The sequence below is a fragment of the Diplotaxodon limnothrissa genome, linkage group LG23, assembly GCF_057381915.1.
Source record: "Diplotaxodon limnothrissa isolate DT_005_m linkage group LG23, D_limnothrissa_male_GT1.1, whole genome shotgun sequence".
NCBI lineage: Eukaryota > Metazoa > Chordata > Actinopteri > Cichliformes > Cichlidae > Diplotaxodon > Diplotaxodon limnothrissa.
The window spans coordinates 20,891,596-20,904,286 of NC_140617.1; the positions used below are offsets into that span (position 1 = coordinate 20,891,596).

Sequence of the window (12,691 nt, forward strand, 5' to 3'; positions counted from 1 at the left end):
TCCTGTTATGGTCAATTATATTATATTTGCACAAATTTATTTAAAAAAAACACATTTAAAGATTAACACCCACAACAAAGGCACAATACTGTAACATACCTGCAGTTGTTAAAAACATTTAATTACATCTGAAATCAACATTTTTGTTGTTTTTGTCTGTTTTTAGTTTTAAATCTAAGAGAAACTGATACTAGAGATGATGAAGATACTCTAAACCTACTTGTTACCCTTGTGGCTCCTTTAACATGAAACAGCTTTTTTATTTTTTATTTTAAACTTTATTGGCAGCTTCACATTTCAGCTGTTTATTGTTTCCACTTCATAACACCCTGCTTCTGTCTCTCTTTGTTTCTTTGAGAAAACTCCAAGCAAACCAAAATGTGTTCCTCCAAAGCATGTGACATTCACATGTCTGGGACAGGACCAACAAATGAAACATGGGAAAATAGTGGCATCTCCTGGAATAGTGGATAACATAGAGAATATACTTGTAACAACAACTAGTTACTACAGTTTGTGTACTCAGCACATCTATGGTACTCAATGGCCCAATGGGATGCAGCAGAATCCATTAGTGGAAGCTCAAACCTGCATTTGTACACTTGGTAGTGTGGAACTAAGTATTGTCTTTTTGTGTATACAAGCATATATTTGTGGTCTTTGGCCATAAATATATTGTAAGTATCAAACTCAAAATCAGACAACATGTAAAACTGGGATAGTGGCAAAAAAAAAGACTGGAAACGCTACATAAAGCTAACAAAAAGAGAACAAGGAAACCACTAAATATGACCATTTTTCAAATATGTCCTTTTTTCCCCTTAATTGAGTACAAAAACAGGATAAGAATGAAATAAAGAGATGGATGAGTTTTTCTGGATGTTGTCATTTACAGTTTGTAACATTGTTAAAAGAGTCAGAGAAATCCCTGTAAAAACCAAATCTAAACAATTCTCATTAAATAGAGATTATGATTATGCACAGCACTGGCTCAAGCATACTTATTTCAAAACTCTAACTTAAAATGTCTTTTTACACTCATAAAACAATGAATGAACCCAAAACTGCTGATTAACAAACATAAAAGGAAATCAGCATTTGGTTCAATTTATTTTCACAATAATAAAAACGCAAAGTGGTAACAAATAGGAAAAAAAAACAGCATAAGAATAAAACACACTGCCTTTCAAGTCTTGGAAATCCTCCAACATCCTCTAAGAGGGAATAATTTCAACCTGCCGGCTGGTGTTTTCAAGGTATGAAGTTTCTCTAACATGAACTCATGTTTGTTTTTGGTCTAATTAATATCAAAGCAGTAACTGAAAGCTGCCGGCTGCATTCATATCAGCAGTGCTGAAATTGTGCTGTCTTTCTCCACAGGGAACGTTTCCACTTTGCTGGTTTGGCTGCTCACCAGTGTCCTGAAAAATCACACAGCAGGAGATGCTGTGAACGAGCCAGGCAACTCACATGTGATGTCATATATTTTATTTCTTTATATTTCTTTGTATTTTACAAATGTAGCTGTTTTTCTGAAAAACAAATGTACATCTCTGGGTTTTACAGCCATTATTACTGGTTTTTGTAAACTACTTAAAAAAATAAGAACGTTAAAGAAAGTTATTGCCACCAAAACGACCAAAACTCACTCTGTCCTCCAGAGCGCATCCATGGCAGGTTGGTGGGGCTGTAGCTGCCTGTTGCAGTCCGCCACAGAGTCAGGAAGTGGGACACCACTGGTTTCCGGCAGCAGCAGGCACAGTCCACAGCATATGATTGGTCCACTGCTGTAGATAACCATAGCAGCCAAGGAGATTGCTCCGTCAGGGTTTGCGGGGACGAGGGTGTTGACCAGGCAACCGAGCCGGAAAGACAGGTTGACCAGTGATAAACAGCGTTGCCTGGATTTAAAAACAAAAAAATATATACTCTTATTGAACAATGGCTAGAGAAGATTTCTGCTATGCTGTTTAATTGCCCCGACATCTCAACATCTAATCTCAGATGAAAAGTAGCTCAAAAACCAATAGGACCAATTAAATTTGCAAGACTTCAATATCAGCTAGAAGATCATACATAAACAAATCGCTCAACTAAGTATTGGAAGTAAGAAGCAGATGGTGTGGAAATATATGCTTAATGAGAGTAAACCAACCTTACAACTTTTGCTTTCAAGTTAAATCATACCTCTATAGGCTAACTAATGTGTACAACTGGACGGGGTTTATGGTGCCCTTGGTTCACCATGCAACAAAAGAGAAGTTTCATACAGAAGATACATGTTGTTAAACTGATGTTTCGTTTCCAGAAACTGCTCGTCTATGTACGTGAAAAAGATGATGGGTAGATTTCAGTTCACAACTATTTAGTAACCAAATTGCCAAAAAACAGAAAACTATAATCTGACTGATATTTTCGCTTTGGTAAGGACAACATCTGCCGTGGCTCATAACACAAACACTTTGTAACAGCAGAACCGGTTACCATCCTTGATCCATCCTTGGTCCAGGGGTCCAGTCCAGAGACTGCTTAGCTTAAGTGAAGTTTAGCAGACAGCTAGCAGTTACAGCTGTCTGTGTCTTTACCTACTTGTCAGTCAAAGAGGCCACGCCCCTATTTTTAAAAAACAGCAAATTTTTAATACAAGCGTTATAAGACATGTACCTCCACCCCCATAAGGCTGTTAGAAAGAGGTAAATTAAACAGGTTATAAACATGTTTATTTTGCAGTAAATCTGGACATTTTAAGTTTGAAGCCAGGCTCAAGTGAACATTAGAGGAATGTCTGCTTGTGGAAAACCTGCATTAAAGAGTGTTGTGTTGTTTTCTACCTGACCACAGTGGGGAACAGTTCAATGCTGTACAGAGTGGAGATAAAGATGGCAGCCAGGACGCAGAGTTTCCCCAACAGAGCCAGACTCATAACCAGCATCGGCGTACCTGCATCAGAGTACCAGTCTCAGAGATGGTGGTCAGATTTGATTGGAGGCTGCAAACTGCATATAGAATGATTCCACCTACTCCCACTAATGTTATGTTTTTTCTACCAATATTAAATACCAGTATTTTCTCCCACTAAAAATATTGATTAAATAGATTAAATAAATCGACTGCCTGGGACAAAGAGCAACTGTCATCAAGAGCTTTTAACACAGTCTCCTATTGTGGCGTTCAAGAATAGAATCCTAAGAACAGATGCTTTTCTAATGTTTTTATTTAATGTTGTGTTCATTTTAGTTTAATTTAATTTAATATTTAATGTCTCTTAAAAGTGATTATGAACTAACCTAAAATACTGAAAATGCGGAGGACTCACCATTGTACCTGGACAGGAGTAACGACACGAAGCAGGCAGCTCCACTGAGGAACAGAGCGAGCATGCTCATTGGCCGGCGTCCCAGACGAACCAATGGGACAAGCAAGCAGGGAGCTTCTGATAGCCCGGAAAAGAACTGGGCGGAGTAAACGCCAACACCGAATGAGCCGATGTTCAAACAAATTCCATAGTATGTCAAAGCTGATGCCGCACTGGAGGATGACAGGACATTTATTTATGTATTTATTCATTTATTTTATTATGTTTTTAATTTACCAATATTTTGTTTTGTGAATTTTAATTTTTGCATTTTTATTATTATTTATTTTCCTTTTATTTTATTTTCCTTTATTTTGTTTGATGGATTTGCATTTATTTTATTTATTTCACCTTATTTATTTATTTTATTGTATTTATTTTACCAGTATTTTGTTTTGTGAATTTTCTTCTTTTTTTATTTCACTTTCAACTTATTAATTAATTAATTAATTAATTTATTTATTTATCTATCAAGGTTTCCTCTGGACTTGTAAGTGAACACTTTAAACAATGATGAATTTTAAAACAAAACTGTGACAACGTTTCTGATTAAGGTTTGTTTGACATAAACCTGTAAAAGTTTAACTCAGCATATTGAAGGGGTTTTTTTGTTGCTCAAACTTAACCACAGTTTGGTTGTACTGCACACAGAGTATTACACTTCCTTCATTTTGTTTCACAGTTTTCCGTATAAATAGAAATTAGTAAATACAAATTTACCCTCAGCAGCCTTTTATCCATCAAACACTCACTCAAGTGTAGGACTTTTAATGATATCAGCTTAAGGTTCCTGTGTGCCTGGTGTTATAACTCACACAAACCAAAGCTCCCTGATGACGAAATGCTGTTACTTCACACCGGTTGTTTATGTATTATATAACCCTGTTACCTTTGGCCACAAACAAGAGGAGGCTCAGACTTATTGAGAACAGTCTATTCTCGTTCCTTAAACTCCCTTATTCCAGTTTTACAAATTATTCTGCATGCAATACTAAAAGATTCATCTATCTATCTATCTATCTATCCATCCATCCATCCATCCATCCATCCATCCATCCATCCATCCATCCATCCATCCATCCATCCATCCATCCACACACATACATATATATACAGTGGAACCCCGACTTACGAAATTAATTCGTTTCTTTTGTAAGTCAAAATTTTCGTAAGTCGAAGCACCTTTTTCCTTCGCCTTTTGAGTGAGGCGATGCTGGCTGAAGACAAAGTTCTTGGTGGAGGCTGAAGAAAGCATACGTTTGCATGCACACATACGTACGTGTACATGTAAATAACGGTGTGGAATTTAATTCTAAACACTAAAAACTAAAACTTACATTTACGTTAATTAATGTACGTACAGTATGTACACTGTGCAATGATATTTTTTTTAACATTTTTTTAAACTCACTCATATTTATGCCTCATGCCGGCCCCATTATGAATGAACAAAATGCTAATTGCAAACAAAAAGCACACGAAATAGCGCACTGCAACAACAATACGTCTTTCACGTGGAACAGCGAAACACATTTCGCAAATGGATTTCGTTACACGGGCATTTTGTCGTACCACGTTAATTGGTTAATTGCCTTCTATTATACAACTATATTACAAATAGTTAATAATTTTATCTCATATATTTAATATGAGATATAATTATCCAAATATTGTGACTTTAAATCTAATAATTTGATGTGAAAATATTCATATGTTTATTTATCTTTGTTATAAAGGGCTGTGTCCCATATGGAGCGTGTGCAGTAGGTACCTCACACAGCTCATGACAAACAATCGCATCAGGACAGTTGGGTGCTTCAAGTGGATTATGTCACTGGAGGCATGATCTCCAGTCACAGGGTCTTCTCTCTGAGCTTCGGTGGCTTTCTGCAAGTCTGACCAGGCGGAGTCCAACAGCTGCACACAAACACAGCTGGATTATTTTATATATGTTTATTCATATACACACATATATATTAGGGGTGCAACGATATTCGTATCGATATTGAACCGTTCGATACAGTGCTTTCGGTTCGGTACGCATATGTATCGAACAATACAACATTTGTAATTTATTTTATCAATTTTCCTTCTGACGATGCTGTCTGTGTTGAGCGCTCAGTGAATCTGTGTTCGACTACTCCGCCTAGGCTGCACTGTCCAGCGCAGATCCACTGAGCGCTCAACACAGACAGCATAGTCAGAAGGAAGAGCGCAGGGCAAGCTAGCGAGACAGAAGTTAAGCTCTCCTTTTAACATGGACCTCCCCCACTCTCATTCAGATCTGGCGTTTGGAATTATTTTGGTTTTCATGTGACGTATGACCCTGAAGGTAAGCGAGTCATGGACTAAAGTAAAACAGTATGTTGGATGTGCCATGCAATGCTCAATTACATTGGTGTGAACTAGTATGTTAGCGCAGTTAGCTCGTTAACGTGTTGGCCGTCTAGCCCCATGCACGGGGCGATCGGCGGTAGCTCGTTAACGGAGATTTGCCGTGTTGTGGCGTTAAGGTCATTTCAACGAGATTAACCTGAAAGCACTAGTGGGAACACAACGAATATGACTGCACATTTACGCCGACATCATCCTAGTGCAAAGACAAGTGGAAGCAGACAAAAAAAAGCAAGCATGCTACTAACTTTAGCCGAGTCATTTAGACAGCTGTTAGCACATGATTCTCCTTATGCTGCTGAGAATATAGCCCAGAAGAAGCGGATAGTATAGCTTTTATTTTGGAAAGAGCCATTTCTCTGTAATAAACTCTCTTTTCCAAAGATGAGTGATTCCTCAATCAGATACAGGGCTTGCAATATCGCTAGCCCGACGTCCCGGAGCTAGCGATTTTTTTCAGACGGGCTACCAAAATTCTATCTCTTCCCTGCCCGTCGGGCTATTGTAGGAAAAATATATGTCAATGCTTTTGCATTCTTTCAGAAATGTAGCTGGGTAATTATGTCATTGGCATCGGTGAGCCACTGTCAATATGTGACATATTGAAGTCGCGTTTGAATTTGCGCTTGTTTTTTTGCTTTCACTTTGCAATCGTGCGAACTGTGTATAGAGAGCGACAGCACTGATCTGTGAGTGATGATAATTTGTGCACCAATTCCTCTGACATCGTCTTATTAATCGTTAGCTTACTATGGAAACATGACAAGTGAAATCTCCCGCAGCAAGCTTAAACATGTGAGAGGTTGATCGCGCAGAGAATCGCTGAGCTTATGTGAGTGCGTGTGTAAAAGCATTTCAGTTCTGCTGAGCCAAATAAGACAGGTCAGGGTGAAGAAGTGACAGCCAAAGAAAAGCTTACCACAAAACGGAGAAGTTATGACAAATCAGACTATAAGGCAAAAAGAAAGTGCAGCTTTATGGTTTCATGGACAAAATAATTTCTGTGGCTGCAATATGACGAGCTAAATAACCAGGGCTGCACATAAGTGGTCCGCAGGTGTGCATTCGCTGTCAAAATAAAAAACATGCACAAGGGTTAGGGTTAAATTTAAAAACTGTACTTTTGAGTTAAAATATATATTTATAATTTTAATAAATGACAAATTAAAAATGCTTGAACATTTTTTTGTATCGAAAAAATATCGAACCGTGACACCAAAGTATCGAACCGAACCGAACCGTGAATTTTGTGTATCGTTGCACCCCTAATATATATATATATCCCACCTGATCCAGACTGAACCAGCTGTAAATTTTTGAATTTTAAGTTACTGTACAAAAATCACTGATTCGGTGGCTATCAGCTTGGAAGCACTTACAAATGATCCAGCTGTTGATTCAAAACTGTTTGTTTGTTTTTTGACCTAATGTTTGAAAGAAAAAACTCCCATGAGAACAATCGATTTGTTAGTCTGTGTTTCTGATGCCAACACATTCAAAAATGCTGATACAGGGAATGTTTTTCACCACACTGAATCCCCTGTTATGTAATAGCTGTGCCGAAAAGCAGCTGCAATTTTTTCCCCCCTGCATGAGTTTGGAGCCTGTTGTTTTTTGTAGTTTTCAGTAGAAAAATTCTTCAAATGTTTTCAGGGTTCAGCTAGTTTAACATCTGGACTCTTCGCTGCTGGAGTACGAGTACGATGTGGTTTTGTCTTCCTGAAGAAAGCAAGGCCTTTGCTCAAATAGGCATGTCTGAATGACAGCATGTTCAGGCTGTCATTCAGACAGCTGTCATGTGATACTAACACCCCCACCCACCCACTCACTCCCCTATCATCAGTGATTTAAACTGTGTGCTGATAATAAGCAGTATGGTCCCAGAAGACCATAATTTCCAAAGAGAATCTCAGATTCTGGTCAGACCAGAGGGTGGTTGTCAGGTCAGCCTCAATCCATCAAACAATGGTTTTAAGCAGTGTTCCTGCACATTAGTGCTACAAGACGTCATAGACACCAAAGCTCTACAGCCTTTTTACAGACCACAGATGACAGAATTCATAAACAGTGGTCGACCCCTCTCCAGTTTACCTCTGATAGAGTTAGTTTCCTTGAGATGTTCTTTTAAGAGCATCGTAAAGAGTGACGGCAGAAGTTTTAATGCACCTTTCTCATTACATAACCTTTCCATCTATTGTTGACCATTTTCCAACTTATTTTAGAAGACCATCTGTTTCTTTATATCTTGCAGTTAAACATTATCAAACTAACACAAAGAGGAGCTGGGTTATAATAAGGAATAATCCTACTTGTTAACACAAGACATTTATGATTTGAAATGAGGCAAATGTTTGTTTACCAGGTCCAAGCGCTGGTTATCTGCAGGGCTGTTGCTCCGGTAACGGTCCAGGATATCTGTCCTCTTCTTTAACAACAGCCATCGGGGAGACTCTGGGATTGAACTTGAAGGAGAAAAACTGTTATTGCTTCCTTTATTAACGGTCTAAATGAGGCTACCACAGGTGAACAGGTGTGTTGGCCTACAGGTAGAGTGGCAGACAAATGATCTGAGGCAGAGCCAGTGACAGGTGCAGACGTGTCCAGGTAGGGTTGAGCCAGGCCAAAGGAGCTCCACCCATTGTCCCCAGGCTGAAGCAGAATGGCAGGAAAGCCGGCGGCCACAGCCGAGAATCAGGGGGAGTCCACTCCACTGCTGCAACGCAAACAGTTTAAAACAGTCTACAATTTAAATTCTGCAGGTTTCAGTGCTATCTTCAATGTGAACTTGCTCTCCAAAGCTTCTAAGATTTATTAGAGTAGCTTTACCTGATTTATTATTTAAAAACTACCCTTCTTTATGTTATACTGAACCTTGCTGAAGCCCAACTGTTTTAGCTCCAGTCCCTAAATGCCCACTTCCTTCTGATTGGCCAACTTAAATATACATACATTTATCTCATAATTTAAAACTCATCTTTAGCACACAGCACTGTCAGATAACATGCATAAGGAAAAAGATAATAAATCTATAATAAAAAGTCTCCATAGAGTCATCTTTAAACATAATGACTTACCTTAGTTAGCTAAGGTAATTAGAGTTAGATAAAATTAACTGATAATAATAATAAACAATGAATAATAAACCAAATCTCTGTCTGTGTGTATTTGTTTCTTTGACCCACAACACCACTTACAAAATGTGATCATTTCAAAAAGAAAAGGTGTTAAAGGTACCCCTCCAAAAGTTGATTCTGTTCATCTGGACGTAGCATTTTGTGGGAGAAACGTTTCGTCACTCATCCAAGTGACTTCTTCAGTCTCAGCTGACTGCAGGTTTCCCCAAACTTATAAACAGTACATTTGCATAATGACTGAAACCAGCCCACTGAAGGAACAATGGGCTGGGAGGTCAGAACTGACAATAAATGCTGAAGCAATGGATAGAAATATAATACAATAAATACAATAAATATTGAATTAGCTAAATTATAAGACCCTGAGTCTTCCTACACTTTGGGTCCATGACTTACTATGTAAAGGCTAGCTGCTAAATTAAATCAAAGCTGAAGGAATAGACTGCTTCCTCCAGTCTGCACATAACACTGTAGGGGTCAAAGGTTAGGAAGCTGCTGGAAGCAATCCTGCTTCATTAGGCCTCAACCTGGTCAAGATGGCTTTATCTGGAACACGTGCTTTTTATCAGCCTTATGTAAGTATGTCCCACCACGGTCCAATTAAAGTCACCATCCAGCCAGTGACCCAAAGCCCACTGAGGGCTGTCTGATAACGAACCACCTTCCAGCTCGCACAAAACACTGCAGGCTCCCCAACATACTTTGTGAGACACTTCTAAAAACATTTTGAAGTTGGATACTCATACATTTAACTGACTTTCTTTAATTAACTTATTAATGGTCAGAAAATGTCCAATGAAGACCACAGCTCAATATAACGGGATGAAAGTAGATCTGTGATACGACATTTTAATCATGCTTTTAGGTTTCTTGTGTTACCTAAACTGAAGGCGCAGATGTTGATGCAGCAGCAGCAGATTCCAGTCAGGCAGCGAAGAATAAGGAAGAGGAGTGGTTGAGGAAAGACAGCAGGAACGAGGCCACACACGGCGTGCACGCACATGGAAATCAGCAGTACTGGACGCTTTCCGTACCTGCACAGAAACCATCAGCGAGATTTTTCTTGTTTGAAGATGAGTGATGACTAATGTTTGTTTTAACTTAAACTTGACATATACACTACAAGTCAAAAGTTTGGACACACCTTCTAATTTTTTATGTTTTTTCTTTATTTTCATGACTATTTACATTGTAGATTCTCACTGAAGGCGTCAAACTATGAATAAACACGTATGGAATTATGTAGTGAACAAAGACGTGTGAAATAACTCAAAACATGTTTTATAGTTTAGATTCTTCAAAATAGCCAACCTTTGCTTTGATTACCGCTTTGCACACTCTTGGCATTCTCTTGATGAACTTCATGAGTTAGTCACCTGAAATGGTTTTCCAACAGTCTTGAAGGAGTTCCCAGAGATGCTGAGCATTTGTTGGCCCTTTTGCCTTCATTCTGCGGTCCACCTCATCCCATACCATCTCTATTGGGTTTAGATCAAGTGACTGTGGAGGCCATGCCAACTGGTGTAGCACTCCATCACTCTCTTCTTGGTCAAATAGCCCTTACACAGGTGCTGTTAACTTGTGATTTCTGAGGCTGGTGACTTGGATGAATTTAACCTCAGCAGCTTTCTTGGGGCGGTCCTCATGTAAGCCAGTTTCATTGTAGCGCTTGATGGCTTTTGCAAAGCACATTTAAAGTTTTAGCAAATTTTTGGACCCACTGACCTTTAGTAAGTGATGATAGACTGTTGTTTCGCTTTACTTAGCTGATTGGTTCTTACCATAATATGAATGCTAACAGTTGTCAAATTAGGCTGCCAGTTGTGTACCAACCTGACTTCTACACAACACTGATGGTACCAACCTCATTAAGAAGGCAATAAATTCCACAAATGAACCCTGACAAGGCACACCTGTGAAGTGTGACTACATCATGAAGCTTATTGACAGAAAGCCAAGGGTTTGCAGCGCTGTCAATAAAGCAAAGGGTAGCTACTTTGAGGAATCTAAAATATAAGGTCCAAACTTTTGACCAGTAGTGTATTACAGACTGTCAAGTGTTGTGTTGTACCGGTCAGATATGGCTCCTCCAAACAGAGATCCCAGCAGCAGACCAGTCATGAAGAGCATCTGACCATAAGACAACCAGTCTGTCCAACCACACACTGACTGACACACACACACACACACACACACACACACACACACACACACACACACACACACACACACACACAGGCAAATATAGATGTTCAAGTCCAGAATACACTCAGAGAACCAAAATATAAGATGCAATGAAACAAGTTTCACAAAGATTAACTTTTCTGTTTACAATGAGAGACATGACGTGTATGTGTAGCTGTGGGGGTTTATTAACTTGGCCATAATCAGTTTGGATGTGTTTGGATGTGTTTTACTAGTTGAATAAGAACTGAATCAAAAATCCTTTTATCCTGTTGAGACTTTTCAAAATAAACTGAATCACGTGGAAGATGCAGAATATTTACTGATGAAAAGCAAAAAAGAGCCGTCAGGTGCTAAAAAATAAACCTTAGACTCAAACGTTAGAACAGGCTTTTCCCCGCAGCACGCTGTGTAATAATACTCACAAAGAAAACGGCAGCCGTTAAAACTTATGTCTAAAATGTATAGTTTCATGCATCGGTTAAAACACTGGACTCTAGGTACACGACGCCCAGCTGGAAACACTTCACGCAAGTCGAGCTGCCCGAGATTCACAGAATTTACTGAGAATGTTAAATTTTTGTGATTTATATCGTTATCAGGACGATAAATGCCTTATCAGGATATGAGATTTTGGTCATATCGCACAGCCCTATTCAGCCGGGTTAGTAATCCGTGGTATGTTGGTCTGCTTTGGATTTCCGAGTGGGAAATGCAAGTTAAAGGGGCATTTCATAAAAAAAATTCCAATTGCAAACTCAGAATTTGTGACTTCTAACATATTCAGGAATGCACCTACATGCTGTACATTCCAAGATCTTCCTCTTCACCTAGAAAACTGCAGTGTTTTTCAGACCATTCTCTGTAAAGCCTAGAAATGGTTGAGGGGGAAAATCCCAGAAGAGCACAACACAACAACCACATTCAAATTCACTTAAATCACCCTTTCTTTTCGATTGTGATGCATAGTTTGGTGCTGGCCCAGCAAGTTGTCTGGACCATGTCTACATGCGTAAATGCATTGAGTTGCTGCCACTGGTTGATCAGAAATTTGCTTTAATAAGCAGTTGAACAGGTGCATTTGGAAGACGGAACTAGCAAATTTTTGATTCTGTGCTTGAAAAATACTGAAACCTTTCTTGGATTTCCTAGATAGAGGTCCAGACATGACTACAAATGTCTATAACGAGTTAAAAAGATTACAACACGTGCTTATGCTAAGCATGGCTAAATTCAGTTACGATTAATGACAGACGATTTACAGAAAATTAGCTTTTTTTACTTTACCCTCAGAAATGGTTCATTAACAGCTTCAAGTTGATCATTAACACCATGTTAATCTCTAGAGTTGCTGTTATGTAATGCAGATTACTGTCCAGTTAGCATGTTGGCTGAGACTTTAAACCGATCATTTAATGTTGAAACAATGTTTGGTGAAAGAGGCCCCAAGCTGGCCTTTCAGTGGTGTCAAAAACTGAAAGTTATATAACTAGAAAATCTAAAGTTTATTAATTGCACGTTTTTCATTTCATTACAGTTCATTTCTAATGTGTCTGAAACTATATTTAGGCCTACACTTTAAACCATGAGATAACTATAACAGTAAAGGGAATAAGAAACACGC

General features: G+C 38.7%; 1 protein-coding gene across 1 annotated transcript in view; it reads right to left on the reverse strand.

Annotated features, from left to right (window-relative positions):
• LOC146607968 (solute carrier family 22 member 6) overlaps nt 1-12,691 on the reverse strand; it is a 13,190-nt gene continuing 499 nt past the window's right edge. Inside the window, exons 2-10 of the mRNA XM_085348507.1 lie at nt 10,955-11,052; nt 9,763-9,917; nt 8,294-8,462; nt 8,109-8,211; nt 5,127-5,272; nt 3,317-3,528; nt 2,832-2,940; nt 1,650-1,901; nt 1-1,421 (exon numbers count right to left, since the gene is read on the reverse strand). Of these exons, the coding sequence (XP_085204633.1) occupies nt 1,340-1,421; nt 1,650-1,901; nt 2,832-2,940; nt 3,317-3,528; nt 5,127-5,272; nt 8,109-8,211; nt 8,294-8,462; nt 9,763-9,917; nt 10,955-11,052 (1,326 nt within the window). The 3' untranslated portion in view covers nt 1-1,339. The remainder of the gene's footprint in view (nt 1,422-1,649; nt 1,902-2,831; nt 2,941-3,316; nt 3,529-5,126; nt 5,273-8,108; nt 8,212-8,293; nt 8,463-9,762; nt 9,918-10,954; nt 11,053-12,691) is intronic.